This window comes from Bactrocera latifrons, unplaced genomic scaffold, assembly GCF_001853355.1.
Source record: "Bactrocera latifrons isolate USDA-ARS-PBARC rearing strain unplaced genomic scaffold, ASM185335v1 scaffold_9, whole genome shotgun sequence".
Lineage (NCBI taxonomy): Eukaryota > Metazoa > Arthropoda > Insecta > Diptera > Tephritidae > Bactrocera > Bactrocera latifrons.
Window position 1 is genome coordinate 1,107,223 of NW_017537600.1, and position 17,778 is coordinate 1,125,000.

Genomic DNA, 17,778 nt, shown 5'->3' on the forward strand with positions numbered 1-17,778 from the left:
TAATCTCTTATAAATGAAAATTCTAAAAAAAAAAGAAATTATAAAAGAAAATAGAAAACAAAATTAGTTACATGCTTTAAAAAATCTAATCTCTTATAAATGAAAATTCTAAAAAAAAAAAAATACTCTGTATATGCACACACCCACACAGGCAGCTAACACAAGCATTTGCATTGCAACAACCACAGAAAATTATTGACGCTATTCTGCCAACCCTTTTTAAACAAACTTTATTGCACAATACCCAGCGGAGCAATTCTGGCAATGATCAAAAAAATAGACGTAGGTCGAACATATTTTTAATTCTTATTTTGCTTATTTTTTCTTTTTTCTTTGGTTGATTAGGGTTCCTGCAAAATTTACAAAGTGTCCCAATGGGTACCGTTCGTTTCATGGCCTTAACTTCATGTTTCTAAAACAGTCGTTCACAAGTAGGCAATTTAGTTGTTATGTTGCAGCGGGTAATTTCCTTATTTGCTCAAAATGACAGTTTTGTGGCACGTCTCCAATAAAAAGGGAATATTTAAATAAGAAGTAAATTAAAAATAGAAATCCAAGAAAAGGCGGCGCAGAGGAAAAGGTTTTGTGTATATGAACTAAATGAAGTAGATAAACAGGTGCTAAAGTAATGTTTTGATATATGATGGCACTTAGGAGGTGGGAAATACCAGTGGACATTATAAGCTTCAAGAAGATAGAAGTGAAAACAGAATGTAGGAAGTTTTGACGAGAGAGCAAATTTAAAATGTTAACCCCTGGTGTTTATGCATGTATACTTTGAGATGCGCTTTACTACATACTTTTAGAAATAATGATTATCTAACGGTTAATGATTTTGATTTGATTACCATATCAACATAACTTGAAAATATTCCGGAGCTTTTTGGAGCTCTATATTCATTCGAAATCTGGTAACCTTTATGAACAAAGGCTATACATACAAAGGTTGCACAAACCCAGGCTCGAAGCGGCTATCAATGAAGCTGGAGGACTCACCCTTCGACAATACAGCTTTAGGCAGGTCAACTCTAGGAGCTTTAAATGCGTCGCTGAAAGTTGCAAAGATGTCAGAGACACAAAAAAATAGGGTTACTGGCGACTTTGAATGTCCGAAACGCCAGAGCTGCTATTGCTAACAAATAAGCAATAAGCTCGAAATAAGTATGCAAACGACTGTGTATATCCGTAGAACACAAAAAGCAGTAAACTCTGGATCCAAATTCAGCACGCCGCAGAGAAAGGAGCGAAAATAACCTCCCAATTTAGCAGACTAATAGTCAACATAGCGACAATCAGCGAGCTATTATACGGAGCTGAGATCTTACTTAAAAAGGAAAACCGGCGTAAGGTGGTGGCCATAGTGCACTGCACAGCAGCCCTCAGAGTTCCATAAGCTTGCCGAACAGCGTCAGGGATGCAATATTAGTTATGAGCGGATTTGCTCCAATTGACCTTCTGGCATACGAAGGGAAAAAGCTGTGGGAGCTAAAGAAAACAACCGAAAATAAAAAGAACGCAATAGAGCAAATACGGAAAAATACAATAACAACACGGGAATGTGTGCACAAGCCGCAAATTCGGAGAAATAGACTTTTACATAACATACTACTTTTACATGTATACTTGAAAAAGTACCTCCACAGAATGATAATAGTCGAAGAGCCGTCATGCTTTTACAATGACACGGCAGAAGACAATAGTTGGTTGACCTATTTCGCCCAATAAACGCGGACAATTTCATTACCGTCACGCCGGAGAGTGACGCAAACTGGGGGATTATCCAGAAATTCGCAACAATTTTGCTACACAGCAAAATGTGGGACCTTTACAGAAGAAAATCTCTCAATGAGAAAAAGGGAACGCCACCCTGAAGTAATGCAAATGTAGTTCCAGGATGGGCGACGTTTCTTTATAGGGGTATTTTTTAGTGACCTGTAAGTGGTCGGGGATGTGAAACAGAAACTGTCATCGTTTGGCTTTTCGATTTTCGTTTCGGACAATTTGAAAAGAAAAGCGTTTGCAATAGCGAGCGCCCTTAGTGGTAGACTTCTGACATGAAAGAGTATCCTGCGAACTCAATTAACTCATCGGCGGTCCTGTAAAATGTATAGGTCTCGCATTGGTCAATCAGTATAAAATATATGGCAGCCTCCATTGGTCAATTCCCTTGAAAACACACACCACAGTGACACAACTATCGTATTTTAATAATACCAAAAAACTTTAAAATTTTTCGTAGCTTTCTCTGTTAAAAATAAATGACCGGTAATGTCAAGTCTGCAAATATATGTTAATATATGCAAAACAATATTTTCTAAATTGCGATACAAGCATACAAAAATAAGGACAATAAGGCACAGTTGGAAAAATCGGAGAAAAAGGGCCGAAGAGGAAATAATATTTTTGGCAGAGAAAAAAATATGCCTTTTTAGAATGTAGAGAAAAAAGATTACAATTGCTTACTCTGATGAGGTAGGTAATCAAGAAATTGCGGAGAAAAATGAAGAAAAGAAACAACAAAAAAAAAGATAATAATAATAACAGATAAGAGTGGAGTGGTAGAGCGTTGAGAACACACCGGAGACAATAATAAGAACGGCGGTCACGAACATTTGCAAGCGAACAGGCGAATATGAGAAACAACAACAACATTTACAACAACAATAATGAAGTATTCACAGCAAGTGTTAAGAAGATAAGTATGATTGTATTTAATTATGTGAGTGGCGAAATATGTATATGTATGTGAGTGTGTGTATATATGTATATAAGCATGATTCAAGTATAAATGTATAAAATTAGACATACGTATTTTTATGTATGCATATATTTATGTTTACAACAACAATATGTACGTAAAGTTATAATAACCACGCAAATGACCAAAATGATGACACTATCAATGGGGAAGGGCAGCAAACACGACGTTGATGACAGCAAGCGACACAGGGTGACACGAAAAATACACAAACAAAAAGAAAATAACAATGTTGACTACGGTGCCGGAAGCTTTAATACCCTTCATGGATGCCTTTCCTATAGCAAATACGAGTATAGAAAGGTCTTAATCTTCATTTTTAACGCTCAGTTTCTACGGCAGCTATATGTTATAGTGGTACGATCTGAACAATATGCTCAGAGATTATATCTTGGTTTTGGACATTAATCCATGCCAAATTTTGTGAAAATAACTAGTCAACTAAAAAAGTGTTCCTTACAAGAACTTGATTTTGATGGCTCACTTTGTATGCAGCTATATGCTATAGTAGTCCGATCCGAATAATTTGTGCGGAGATAGTATCCATGGCTTAGGAAATAATCTACGCTAAATTTCGCGAAGATATCTCATTAAATAAGAAAGTTTTTCATACAAGCACTTCGTTTAGATCGACTGGTTTGTATGGCAGCTATATGCTATATGCTATAGTAGCCCGATCTGCACAATTTCAACGGTTCGTTATCGATGATACCCACAAATGAGTAGCTGCTTAAAAAGTAGAAAAGGATATGTGCGAAATTTCTGATGGATGCCTTGAAAACTGAGATACTACTTTGCGTATATACAGAAGGATATGTCTAAACCGACGCAGCTCGTTCAGGGTATAATAACAATAGGAATAAATAAAACATGCTGTAAAGAGTGGTGGTAGGTAGAAAGGACGCAGCACACTAACAAAAAGCGAAAATATAAAGAAGACATTATAATAACAGGTTGGTTGGTCGCGCGGTTACAGACAGACGTCTGGTTTGCGTGGTCATTAGAAGTGTAAATATTGACATTTCAAACAAACGAATGTGAGTGGCCGACACACACAAACATACAAGAATACGCATACGCAGACACTTGTCCGCTGACAGTTGGAAACACGCAGCCCTGGCGCTTCGCTGACGCGACTACCCTACCTATGTACCAACAATCAGCTAAAAGCGAATTGAATTGAATGGGCCGAACTGAGCTAAAATGAGGAGTCGAGCTTTAAAGCATAACGGAGGAGAGCTATACCGCAATGACAACAAAAATCGCATTATGTAACGAGAACAAATAACAAACGATAATGTTAACGATAATGACGCTAACGGTGGTTTTTGTGTATCGCTGCTACCGTTAGAAAGGTATTGTTGTCAACGGTCATTATGTGCGGAAGTGAAACGCCGCGCCAATGACAGAGTGACAATGATCGCCATTTGATAGATACTACGAATGGAGCGAAGCACACACAGACACACATCCGAACACATGCATACGTGCGTTATAGGAGAGGCGCTGCTGTTCGTTGGCAGGTGTCGGATGACAGTGGCTAGTGAAGAGTGAATGACGCTGTTGTTTGCCTTTTACTCCATATAGCCTTAGCCATTGGCGTTAATGCACCACAAGGTAAACAAGCCTCAATTGCAAATGTTGTTGACACAAAGTGCTTGCGGTGCAAGTGAGAGAGAGCACGGGAGAACGGGAGAAAGGAAGAGAGTGTGCGAATAAGGATAAACTGGCGCAAAATAGATGGATATGATGAAAGCATGAAAGAGTGTGCAAAAGTAGCAACACAAAGCACCGCCACCATACACACCAGCATTGCTACAGTGTAATGCAACAATGTTGTAAACAAACCAACAAATAAACAAAGCCAAACAGGGACAAGTACAAGACAAGCAACAAGACCAGACCAAGCAGACAAACAAATATAAACAAACAAGCCGACCGTAGCACCACATAATAATAAACCAACTTATCAAGAAACTCAACAAAATACAAAAACAACAACAACACAACAATAGTTAAACAAACAAAGCAACAACATCTTAACAATATCTTAACAATGCTGCGGAAGCATGCAAATACGAGCAACTACTCTTGTTGTTGTTATTGTTGTGGATTCGAAGTGGCCATATTGTAAACTAGGAAAGGATTAGATACTAAGTGGTTTGTTGTAGATTAGTTAGTCAGTTGGTGAGCGCCGTACTTAACAAGTATGAAGTGAAAATTCATGTCGACGGGAAAGGCAAGCTAAATTGATACTTAGAGAAAATTAAAATATATGTACAAGCGGAGTTATTTTTGCTCGGACAGGCAATAGCTGGTAGTTGTAAAGTTTGGTGATAGCATTAAAGCAGCTTTATGGTTGGAAAAAAGCTCTGAATTGATTTTAAGTTGATTTTACTTTCGTAAGCATTGATTAAATATATTAAAATACACTAGATGGCGTTGTTGTCGCAATAATTGCAAGACATTTACGTACTTGATTCCTATTTAGTCTGAGTAGTTATTTCATAGTTGGAGATAGAAAAGAGCATATTAAAATGTAAGCAGGACAAATATGATATTAAACCAGAGCTTAATAACTATAAAAACAAGTAACGAAGGGCTAAGATCGGGTGTAACCGAACAGTTTATACTTGCGCAACTTGCAGGAATTAAAGTCAGGAAAATACCTTAATACCTTATGAAAAGTCCCTTTGACTCTTACGTAAAGAAGCTCACTGTCTCTCTCCTCCCTCGCTGGTATGTGGACAGAGAAGAAGACGCCAGAGTTCGTTTTAGCGACCGTGATCCAAGTGATCGGGTATGAAGTGAAAGTGTGTGAGAATTTCTGTGTGTTCAGACACATTCCCCAGTCTAGAGCAGTATGGAAAATCAAGAGGTTGTAGTTTCGACTACGAGGTCTGGTCGGAGACTTAATTCTGGTGTCAGGGGGAGCAGGATCCAAGTGATCCGGTATGAATTCACAAACTTGTGTCATGATTGTTCATGATGAATGTTCATACACGTTCACCAGTCTAGAGCAGTATGGAAGATCAACTGGTAGTAGGTTCGGCTACCAGGTCTGGTCGGAGACTTAGTTCTGTTGCCACGGGGAGCCGGAGCCCTTGGACTTTTCTCCAACCTGCTCATGCGGAATGGCCCCTAGTGAATATTGTGGTTTTGGTGGTTAAAAGTCAACGGTGCGAAAAACTGTCATTTTGTCAGTTGAATGTGGCATTGCATTGTAACCGTCTGCAGGACCCAAAGTACGACAGAGGTTTTAGATGGGCCTCGAACCTTACCAAGATGGTTAATGTGTTCATTCCACACTGCCAATTGGTACCGCCTGGGATTTTCGGGGCACTAATCAACGCTATGATATGATCCGCTGTTCTTTTGAGCGCATTGGGGTACGGCTGTCGTTAGCACGTACCTACTTAAAGGACGTTGTTCACATGTTCTTTTTCGGTGTCCAGATTCTCTGAAAGTAGCTTGTGCAGCCATACACTTTCCACGGCCGTTATGTGCAAGATGGCGTTAAGTTCCATGGTTGGAATGGACCACATGTGCTGATGAGTGCCGTCCATTGTACGCTAGCGAGTTTCTTTTCAAGTGCGATCTTTTCTAGAGCCCCCTTCCTCCCTTAGAACATACTGGGATTAAATACGGTGTCGAAGAGCCAAAGGACCACTTTCGGTGTGAGACTGCATCTTTTGCCAATGGCTTCTCTACAGCAGTATAAGGCAATTGATGCTTCTTTGCTCTTTCTTTGATATTCGGCTTCCACGAAAGCTCATCGTATCCGCCGGTTGCCGGAATGTCTCCCGTTTGCAGCAGCGGTGAAACCGAGATCTTGTATCTTTTAGTAAATGAAATCACCCGGCAGTCACAATCCTCAAGTGTTTTAAGCATGTTGTTAACGACTAAGATCCATAGGAGCGGAGAGAGAACTCCACCTTGTGTGGTTCCCCTAATTATATTTTGTCGTGTACATGACCCCTTCCATCTCAATTACTATGTCGCACTCAAGACTGAAAGTGAAGTGTTTGAGGTTTGATTCAACTCAGAGGTCGTGCAGGGTAGTTACGACTGCTTCGGTCAGGACGTTTTTGAAAGCTGCTTAAAAAACAAGGAAGGTCACAAATTCGAATTCCCAATGCAGCGAATCCTTTAATCCTAATTACTTCTTCTAGCCGTGTCACGAAAGGATGCATAGCAATATTCACTGACTCGGCTTTGGAATAAGCATATTGCGATGCTAATAAATGGCCTCTCCGAATGTGCCTCCTTATGTGTCAGTCCTTCAACCTCTTCAGAGTTTTTAGTTAGAAGGAGGAGAGGCTGATGGGACTAAAGCCCATGGCCGTAACGTGTGAGTCCCTACTAGCCTTCAGGATGACCGAAACTCTTACTCGTCTCTAGGTCCCCGGAATGTAACCCAGTCCTATGCAGTTCGTATAGATAGGTGCCAACAGTTCTATGAAACCTTAAGGGTATTCTGCGGCTGTACTGGTATGATGTCTCTCCAGAGTCTTATGTAAGAAGGAGGAGAGGTTGATGAGCCTGAAGCTCTTGGCCGTAACATGTGAGCCCCTACTAGCCTTTAGGCTGAACGAAACTCTGACTCGTCTCGCTGGTATGCAGTCACTCGATCCCGGATACTTGAAAGATTTGAACGAATTCATCGCCCAGGTCCAATGCCGTTCATCCAGAAGGACGACAAAGACCGTGTAATCATCTTGCAGCACTCAAAGACATATCCCCCCAGAGGACATGTTGCTCAGAAAGTGAGCAACAAGAAGCAACCGAAGAGTATCTCCACTGCTTAGGTCCGACTTCTAATTTGGTATATTAGTTAAAACATTTGTTATACAATTGGTTTGCGAACAGTGTTGAAGAAACCTACATCCTGCTTTTATAAAAGGCACAATGACTTCTTGGTTCTTTATGCCGAAATCAACCGGTTAAAATAATAATGAAATCATCTCTCCAAATACTTAGATATGTTAATACTGTTTTACTTCTAAAACTATGCTAACTGAGCAGAACGTAGTTTAAATCTCTTTTCACTTCTCTGGCTCTACCATTTCCTTATAATTTCCCGGATTACAACAATAAGTATCGAGTATTTTGAACTAATTAGAATAGAAAGTTCGTGTATATATTAATTAATTCAGTTATACGACAACTCTTTTCCGGTAAAATTTTTTTAACTAGCTGCTAAAAGGTCAAAGTTTTACGTTATGCGCGCCCATGAGTATGCTAACCTTTTTCATAGTATGCGATGAATGCATAATAAATTAAGGCAAGGCTAACAAGTCAATACAACCACAGTAATTATGTGTATATATAGCGAGAAATATTTGAAGTAGAGTCTCAGCTGGCCAATATTTGTGTTGCTTAATGGCAAGCTGCCGTAAAATATGCTAAAAAAAAAAGTTCACTACTATGCTACACACCATGAAAATATGCGCATATATACAAGTATGTATACATATATATATAACCGTTTAATGGGTGAATTTCATTAAAAATTCCTGTCATGCTTTTTATTCAATTAGCCCTTTACGGTATTTTGTTGGTCCGTTAAGATTATGACCGTAACATTGGCATGCGAGAAATTTACGATTTCTATGTGCTGGTTGCCACGGCTGTTGTATAATACTTGTAGTGTACATGTGCATTAATATACATACATTCAGGGGTAAATTATAAACACAACAACAACGAAAGGAGGGTTGTGAAAAAAAAAAAAATCGTTGCCAGCAAGTGAATGTTGGCATATTTGGCGAGTCAAAGAGTAGCTGGTTTGGTTAATTAATACAACATGATTGGGTGGAGTCAAAATGGCAGCAGTGGGACCCAGACCAATTGCTAATGGCGCCACGAAGCAGACAAAAATTGGGCGCCTCAAAATATTTGCATGTCGTTATTGAACTTCTGTTGGTGGCGTACTACCGTGGAACGATTGGACTGTAAGCAAAGTGGTTGAGCTAAAAAAATGTAAATTTTTTTTTTTGCTAAATGTGAGGACAAAAAATTGATGTTTGTAATTAAATTATGGTTTTATGGCTTTAATTGCGAGCGCATACAGGTGTGAATGCCCAAGTGGAGGAAGTAATTAGAATATAATTTTTTTTGTTTATTGCAATAAGCGGAGAGATTGTGGAGTTTTTCAATAAAAATATTTGTTTTAAAATGCGACTTGTAGGGTATCTGATTTCATAAGTGAATACTGATATAAATAAAAAATGCGCGTGGATTTTGGCAATATCTGGGATAAAATCTGCCGAAATTTGTTTACAGAAATGTACATATAGTACATATAATAGGATTTATTAACGATAAGTACAAAATAGTAAACATTTTATAAGTGAATAATACAATAAATCAATAACTCGCCTAGATGTAGGCTATGTTTTGGTATAAAATGTGCCGAAATTTAAACAAAAAAATAATATATATATGGATAATGTGATTCATTAACTATGTTTACAAAATAGGTTACTTTTCAGATGTGAATATTGCAACAAATCAATGATGCGCCTAGATGTAGACAACGTTTGGTATAAAATGGTCCGAAAATTTAACCATAAATATAATGAAATTTATTAACGATAAGTGCAAAATAGTCATGAGTGTATACCCCAAAAAAATCAATAACGCGCCTAAATGTAGGCAATGTTTGGTATAAAAGGTTCGGAAATTTCAACAGAAAAATGTAATGCGGTTTACTAACGAATAGTAAACATTTCATAAGTGAGCACTGCAAAAAATCAAGAATTATCCCAAATGTAGGCAATGTTTGAGATAAACTGTGATGTAATATTAGCACAAAAATAAACCATATTTGCATGTAGTGGGATTTATTAACGATAAGTACAAAATCGTTAACTTTTCAGAAGTGAGTACAAAAAGTGAGTATAAAATATGCCGAAATTTCAACAAACAAATAAACCATATATTTGTTTAATGTGATTTATTAACGATAAGTGCGAAATAGGTTATTTTTCTGAAGTGAATAATGCAAGAAATAAGCAAAGCTCCTAAATGTAGGCAATGTTTTGGTATAAAATGAGCCAAAATTTCAACAAAGAAATAAACCATATATAAGTTAAAAAACGTATTGTTATTTTTATATAAAAAAAATGTTTTCTTGGAGCTATGCTCCTTTATTGAGTTTCACTACAGAACTAAAATTTACAATTAATTATACTTAACTCTAGACCTATGTTTGCCGCTGCAACGAGTATAAAGCTGCTGACACTGCGCTTCCCATAGGTTGGCACTTCGCTGACGCTGCGCTTCCCACAGGTTGCCACTACACGTGTCGCACTCTCAGCGATTTAGTGGTGTCATATTGCATAACTTTGTATCATATGATATTAATGCATCATATGATACTTTTTGAATGTATGGGGTGCTAACTTATATACTGGAATTTATTGACGTTAAGTCTAAATTTGTTAGCTTTTCAGAAGTGAATACAGCAAAAAATCAACAATTCGCCTAGATGTAGGCAAGGTCCTTGGAAAACAATGGCTGGAAATTTCAACCATGGAAATAAACCATGTATTCCATTGGATTTCTGAACTAATAACGCAATAGTTAGCACTATAAAAGTAAGTATTTCGACGCACTCTTTAAAAATGTTCTTAAAAGTAGGTTAAAAATAAAAAATTAAATATTAAAACTAAATGAAGATTCGAATATGTGCCAAAAGGTATGTTATTGAAAAAAAAGTCTGTGGATCGTATTTATTAGTCAATGACTGATAGATTTTGAAATTTCCAGAAAGATGGGAAATTTTATAGCTTCAGATACGCAATACTTTGAAAATGATAATATTTAAGTTTTTATTAACAAAATGTTAAAATTTTGTAAAAAAATTAAATTAAAAATGATATGTATATTTGCAATACAGACCCAATATGCCAATATAGACCAATGCTAAAGGCTTCGTATCAGGAAAGCAGATATATGATTAAGTCATGGGTGTTGCTTTCGGCAGTGATATCGTACTGCAATCTTCTTTTAATTATGATTCAATAAACTAAAAAGAAACCCTAACAAACTTTTATAAGTAAAGAAGGGATTTGCGCAAAAGCTTAAACCTCATTTAGTTGCCCAACATTGAGTATAGTCCAAAGCGCAGAAAATTGAGTAACTGACCAATATCAAATTGTATATATATCGATTTTAACTCCACCGCTCTCGCATATTTTAAGTTAAAAACTGCTTACTCTAATCAGATTTCATACAGCTCCTTAAAATATGCAAACATAATAGAGAAAGGTTTACCTTTTCCATATAAATCACTCAGTATAGCTTACGGCCCTTCGAAATACTCAGCAATATTAAAACAAGCTTCGTCTCTGCATAAATCAGTTAGTGAATACGCGTATACTTTTCGTAAAAGCAGTTACAGAAAGGTAAATAAAATTATATCTTTTCAGCAGTTTTCACCTGCAACGTACAACAAAATCTTTTGGTTAACTAGCCAACTTGTCATGCGCTTAGTGCAGCTTTGTACGCAGACAACTTTAATCCGCAAATAATTAACTAGCGCGAATGGACTCTAAGAGGGGTGAACAGCAAATGCATGAGCGAGTAAACGGTAAACGTAGAGTACGCAGCTAACTGTTACCTGCGCCAAGAACGCTTTAACATCTCATCTGTCAAAATATTATGCTTACGAAGAAAATATATGCAACTAAAAGTAGACAACAAAATTGCAAAGACGAGGTAAGTAACTTGAAGAGTTTGAAGAATATAAATTCAAAGGGCGCTAGCGGGTTGAAGGGTTGTCAACCAGCATGCAATTTATGATTTACTACACACCAAGGGGTTGCGCGTTGACAATTTATGACACAGTGTTGCTATGATGATGCTGAGGAGGTAAAGAATAATCGGGGAATATATATATATATATATAGCATCTTTTTGCTTGCATAACGGGTAGCAGTAACAAGAGTAGAAAGCGTTGAGTGGCGCATGAAAAGATAAAAATAAAAACTTTGCATAGTTCGATGAGAGAGAGAATTTAGGGGTGAGATGGAACGCGAAGGTTACTAAGTAATCGAAGCAACTTGTGCTTTTAGACATCTAAAGTTCATTGGCTGCATTTGTTAGTACGAATGTGGGCAAATAAGCAAGTAAGTAAGTAAGAAATTAAACAAGTAATAATAAGTTTTAAAAATAAGTTATATAATAAGGCAAATTGCCTACAAGTGTTAGCGGCAATGTTTCGCTTAATGAGCAATGTCCATAATTACAGCTCAGAGATGTAATTGGATTAACGCTGTAAAAATAAACTTTATGATTTTCATAATTAAATTTCATGTTTTAATTGCGAGTAATGAAAATCAATTTTTAACTCTTCCTTGTAAGCTGCTTGTTAGATAAGATAAGCAGCGTAAAATCCTTTTTTGTTGCTGTATTTTGGTAAGTGCTAATTTTTGTGTGGTGAGATATTTAAGATTGCCAATTTGACTAAAACAAATGTTTGAGGAAAATTAAGTAAAGAGTTATGGGTTTCAATTGTAATAATTTTAGGTTTTATCAAAAAATTTTAAAGTAGAATTGCCATATGACATGCAATTTAAACTTGAGATTTATGTTCAACATTTCTTTGGCAATTCTTTTATTGTCCGTGCATCAATATTATTTGTGCCAACCGATTTAGAATTTTTCAACCGCTACACTTCTGCTTGTACTTCAGTCAGTTTTAGGTAAAGTATTTATGCATTTGACATAGACTCTTATGAAAAGTCTGAAGATTCTGGTGCTGATAGCCACTATAGAAAGCAAAAGACTTAAAAGTATTCGCAAAGTGATTGCTAAAATCGTTTTTGAGATATTGATCTGAAGTTTTGCACCCGTGTTTTTCTGATGAAACTGATATTCAATCACTATAATATATGACTGTCATACAAACTGAACGATCGGGAATAAAGAGCTTGTATGGAAAATTACATTTGAAGAGATTTTTTCACGAAATTTGACGTGGCCATTGCCTAAAGCGGAGAATCAGATAGCACAAAGCTTCAAACTGAACGATTGGGAATAAAGTGCTTGTATGGAAAACTTTCCATTTGACTGACATGAATTACCTTCCACGGCAATGATATAATCTCCAAAGAAATTGTTCGGATCGAGTCACTACAGCATATTCCGGTTTTCCAAAAGGGATGATATGATTTTTAGGTGTCATTTAGGTCACTTTTAATATATTGTGATGTGTAATTTTCGTATTTACAATTTCATCATAAATTCATGATATACGCAAGAACAACGTTTACAAGTTACTCAATTTTATTATCAAAATAATTATTTTCCAGTTGCATATTTTCGTATGCTTTTGTCAATTTATGGTCGTAATAATCTTTATCCTGTACTCACTATTCGTGGAAATGTTAAAAATGTTAGAAATTTCGAGCATATATTTTCTTTACATAATGTGAAGTGCCAATAAGAACTGCACGAATTAATGAAAATATTTTTGCCGTTCAGGTGTTCAGTGTTGCTGAAGACCCCAATTTGTCAATACCAAGACGTTCTTATGAATTGGCACTGTCTTAAGCCGCTACCCGGCGAATTTGGAAAAGAATCCATATAGCATTGTTCTCACTCAAGAACTGAATCCATTGGACCACCGTAAACGCCATTTGATATGATTTTTGTTTGATGGATTGATGACAATCCGTACTTCTTTCAAAATGAAGCTGGTGGCACCACTACTGTCAATCGAGAGTGATATAGATTGATGATAACAAACTTGTTATGGTCGCAATTTTAAAAAGTTGACCTTGACAACATCTGGTCCCAATAGAAAGGAGCTTTCTGCCACACAGCACGTGCAACAACCAAATTATAGCAAGTTTGTAGATTTGATTATTTCAAGAAATTATGACATTGAATGGCCATCAGGAAGTTGTGATTTAACATCATTCGACTACTTTTTATAGGGTTGTTTGGAGAGTGATCTTATATTTAGAACGTTTTTTTTTTTTATTGGAATACCCTATAGTTGCTATTCAAAAACATTGATCAATGCTCCTGTACGGCATCCTTTGTATTTGTGAAAGGTGTAATAGTTTCGGTGCAATCAAAGTTGATGGTTTCTTGTGTTTTTTATTATAATTTGTTTACTTTTTGGTGAAATCCCATATTACGTTACCCGACCAACCGATCTCGATAAAATTTGGTGGGTAGCATTCTCCTTACATTCTTATGTCACAGCACTACAACCCACCAACTACAACAACGCCTACTTTCCATATAGCACAATTTTAAATTCCAGTTGAGTCGTTCAGTTTCCAGTACAGAAATCAAGAAGCAATTAATATAACGCGAGAAATTTTGCACGAATAATGTCTTTGATGTGTGCCATTTTATGACCAAATATTGTCGAAATCCAACCAAACCTGTTCAAGACCCTAGGTACCGAATATGTGTATCTATAGTTGACTTTTGATCGAAAATCTCGGTCATCGTGTGAAATATTTATATATCCGTAATTAAGGGACAATCCTTCTCTTATATAGGTCTGTATGCCAAAATTCGGGTTGAATCGGATCAATACTTCCCTTAATCCCCATGTAACGCATATAGCGGCCAATAATTATTTCTATCTTTCTGATGATCAAAGTTGCAGAATATGACCTGGCGAATACTTCACAGAAATTTGGAGACTCTGAAACAATATTTGATTCGAGCTGTCAATACATATAGAAAAAGAACGTGCCGAAGGTCAATGACTGAATGATTTGAGGACTTGTTTGAAAGCAAGAGGTGCTCATTTCGAATAAAATTGTGAACATCACTCACTTAAAATATTAACGAAGAAATTAACTGTGATATGGTTGCCATGTTTTTTTATTATTATTTTTTTTTGTAATTATAGGAAATAATTTAAGGAAAGTTGGCAACCATGCTTTTAATTCTTTTAATAAAACTTTCATTATAAATTATAATACCTCAGGCTCTAACTTTAATTAATGCTTAAATGCATTATTAAATGATAAATACAAATTAAAAACATTTTAAAAAATGTTTTAATTTAAAAAAAAATTTTTTTTGACCTTATTTGGGGTTAAGTGCCAATCTTAACTACTATAAGCAGCTTCTTTAAAATTTTAAGAGCAAGTATTTGTAAGTTCTTTCAAGCTCAGTACTTGCAAACAATAGTTTAGCTAATCACATATGCATATTTTTTCTATAATTTAGTCTTTAGCTTCCGAGTTGCCTCCAAATGCTGATTAATAGCGCCATAAACTGAAGGAATTTGCACCACTTTTTTACTACCTCAGGTGTAACTCAAGCACTTATAATATTTTAACCCTTTGCTGGTAAAATTTTACAACATTTTAACTAGCGACCATTTAATTACAGCACAGAAAGGCTGAGTAAAAAGTATAAAACCGTTAAGAATCAACCCAAAAAGTAACATAATAGCAGCTGTCATGCATATGCGCACAGAAATATGCTATTACCATATGCGCAGTAAGAGCGCCATAAAATATGCTGCATATGTGGTATGTAGTAAACCCAAATGTATTATAAAAGCAGGCGCTGAGGAGTGACAGCGGTTTTAACGCATGCTGAATGCGCTAACCCATACACATGCATTTATTGCCAGTAAAAGTATGCATTTCATAACAGCATGTTGGTGCACGCTTATAATCTACCCCTACCAGAACGTCTTATTTCGGTACTCACCATCTTTTATCGAGTAGCGCGGATTGCTCATATCGACCTTTGTCTGATTCTTAATCCAGTAAATTGTGGGCGTTGGATTACCAATGGCTTTACATTGCATAACCGCTGTATGACCGACTTCGATGACACGTGTGCTGGGACCCTGAGTTATTACCGGAAAGCCGGGTGGCGTTTTATCACCTATAAGAATAAAGAAAGGAGAAGAGTGGCATGAGTGAAGCATGAGAGCAAGCAAAAAAATATGTAAAATAAAATATATTTTAATAAAAAATAGTATGTATAATATTTTGTGATAAAACATTTTATGCTAAATTATTATTCGTTAAGCTATGTGGAGTTGAAATATGAGCTATAAATATCTGAAAGTGAATGCATTAAAGCTATTGCACACATATATACACAAATATGCAAATATTCCTAAAATTTTTTTTGTGCTCGTATTCATCGTGTAAAGCGACGCCGCAACGCTAAAAGCGGCGTTGCCATTAAGACTCTTTGTTTCGCGCGCAAGAAAAGAAGTGAAAAGCCAATAAATATGCAACTGTAAAAATGAGCCGCAAAGCAAAAACAAGAAAAAACGTTAGGCCCGGTTACCTGGAAGCTAGAATACAATTCAGAAATAAAAAAGTTTCCATACAAGTACATGATTTTGATGGGTTGTTTATATGGCAGCTATATGTTATATTGGTCCGATCTGAAAATTTTGTTTCGTAAGTTTAAATGTTGCTTTAGATAATATTTTTTGCAAAATTTCGGGAGAATATCTCGAGAAATAAAAAAGTTTTCCATACAAAGTAAATTTTGAACGTTCAGTTTGTATGACAGCTATATGTTATATCAATCCGATCTGAAAAGAATTTCGAAATATTTTAGCATTGCCTTGGAAAATATTTTGTGCAAAATTTCGTGAAGATATCTCGACAATGAAAAAGAATTTCCATACAAGAACTTTGTTTTGCTTGTTTGGTCAGTTTGTATTGCAGCTATAAGCTAAAATGATCCGATCTAAAAATATAGCGTTGCATTCCGAAATATTTTAGGAAAAAATTTCGTTAAGATATATTCAAAAATGAAAATGTCCTCCATATAAGAACTTGATTTTGAACGTTCGGTTTATATGGCAGCTATATGCTGAAGTGATCCGATCTGAAAAGAATTTTGAAATATTATAGCATTGCCTTGGAAAATATATCATGGAAATCTTTGAGAAGATATATCTATGATATATGATATATATATGATTTTCTACGGCCAGTTTGTATGGTGGCTATATGCTATACTGATCCGATCTGAAAAATTTATTAAGGGATTATAGTGCTCTCTTAGAAAATATTGCGTGCTAAATTTGGTCAAGATATCTCCTCCAATAAATATGTTCTCCATACAAGAACTACACTCTATATGTTAAAAATTTTATTGAATATACATTTACATATAGATATATCCGATGCTTACTTCTAGCTGTTACAAACTTCACGGAAAACTGTTCAGGGTATAAAAAGGTACAAATACAACAGAGGCGAGAAAGGGAACAGCAAATACTCGCTGCCTTCGCTTATGACTTTGGCGCGACGCAGCGGCCGGTGGTAATTAAATAAATTTTACGCTTGCATAATAGCGGCATTTTACTGCACACACACTCGCACTCCCGTGCATATTACACACCACTACCAACTTACATACACGCGCACACACACACACTTCCTTTTCCGTCTGTTGTTCAACCTTTGTGCGCTAACATAGGCGCGCGTATGGAGCGGTAATCGCCTTTGTCTGTGTGCTGGCGCGGCGCGCAAAAAACTTTCAACAGCAAACGGAGGTAATTGTCATAGCCGTTGCCGTCGTTGTTCCTCACCCCAAGCCTTCTTGTTTTATGCGCTTTTGCATATGAAAGGAATTTTTTTCTCACATGCATATTTATGTAATAATGCTTTTTGCGCCGTTTTTAGTTTACTTTTGGCCAAGGAAACTTTTTAATTCACTTTTACATTTATGCATTCTGCTTTAAAATATCAATGTTTATAGCTGCAAAAGTCCAGCTGGCGTTGGTTTAACCGAAACTTTGTTGGATTTTTTAATTTGCATAAGCGTAGAGCAGAAAAATGAAAATGCACTTAAAACGTGCATATACATATGTATGAACATACAAATATATAAACTCTTTAGCGAAGCCTAATGGAATTGTGAGTTTTGAGTGATAACAATTAAGAAAAAATTATAATATTTTAATAATCTTTGTGATATGAGCGCAAAAATAATTGAAAAAAAAAGGTTTTTTTCTTAAAATTTAAAAAAGAAGGTTGTTACAATGTTTAATAGTT

The 17,778-nt window shown here is 36.1% G+C and overlaps 1 protein-coding gene across 7 annotated transcripts in view; it reads right to left on the bottom strand.

The window, feature by feature from the left end:
• LOC108977466 (tyrosine-protein phosphatase Lar) overlaps nt 1-17,778 on the bottom strand; it is a 486,678-nt gene that overhangs the window by 143,412 nt on the left and 325,488 nt on the right. For all 7 annotated transcript variants that reach the window (XM_018947162.1, XM_018947157.1, XM_018947161.1 and 4 more), the window contains one exon: nt 15,458-15,637. In XM_018947162.1, the coding sequence (XP_018802707.1) occupies nt 15,458-15,637 (180 nt within the window). The remainder of the gene's footprint in view (nt 1-15,457; nt 15,638-17,778) is intronic.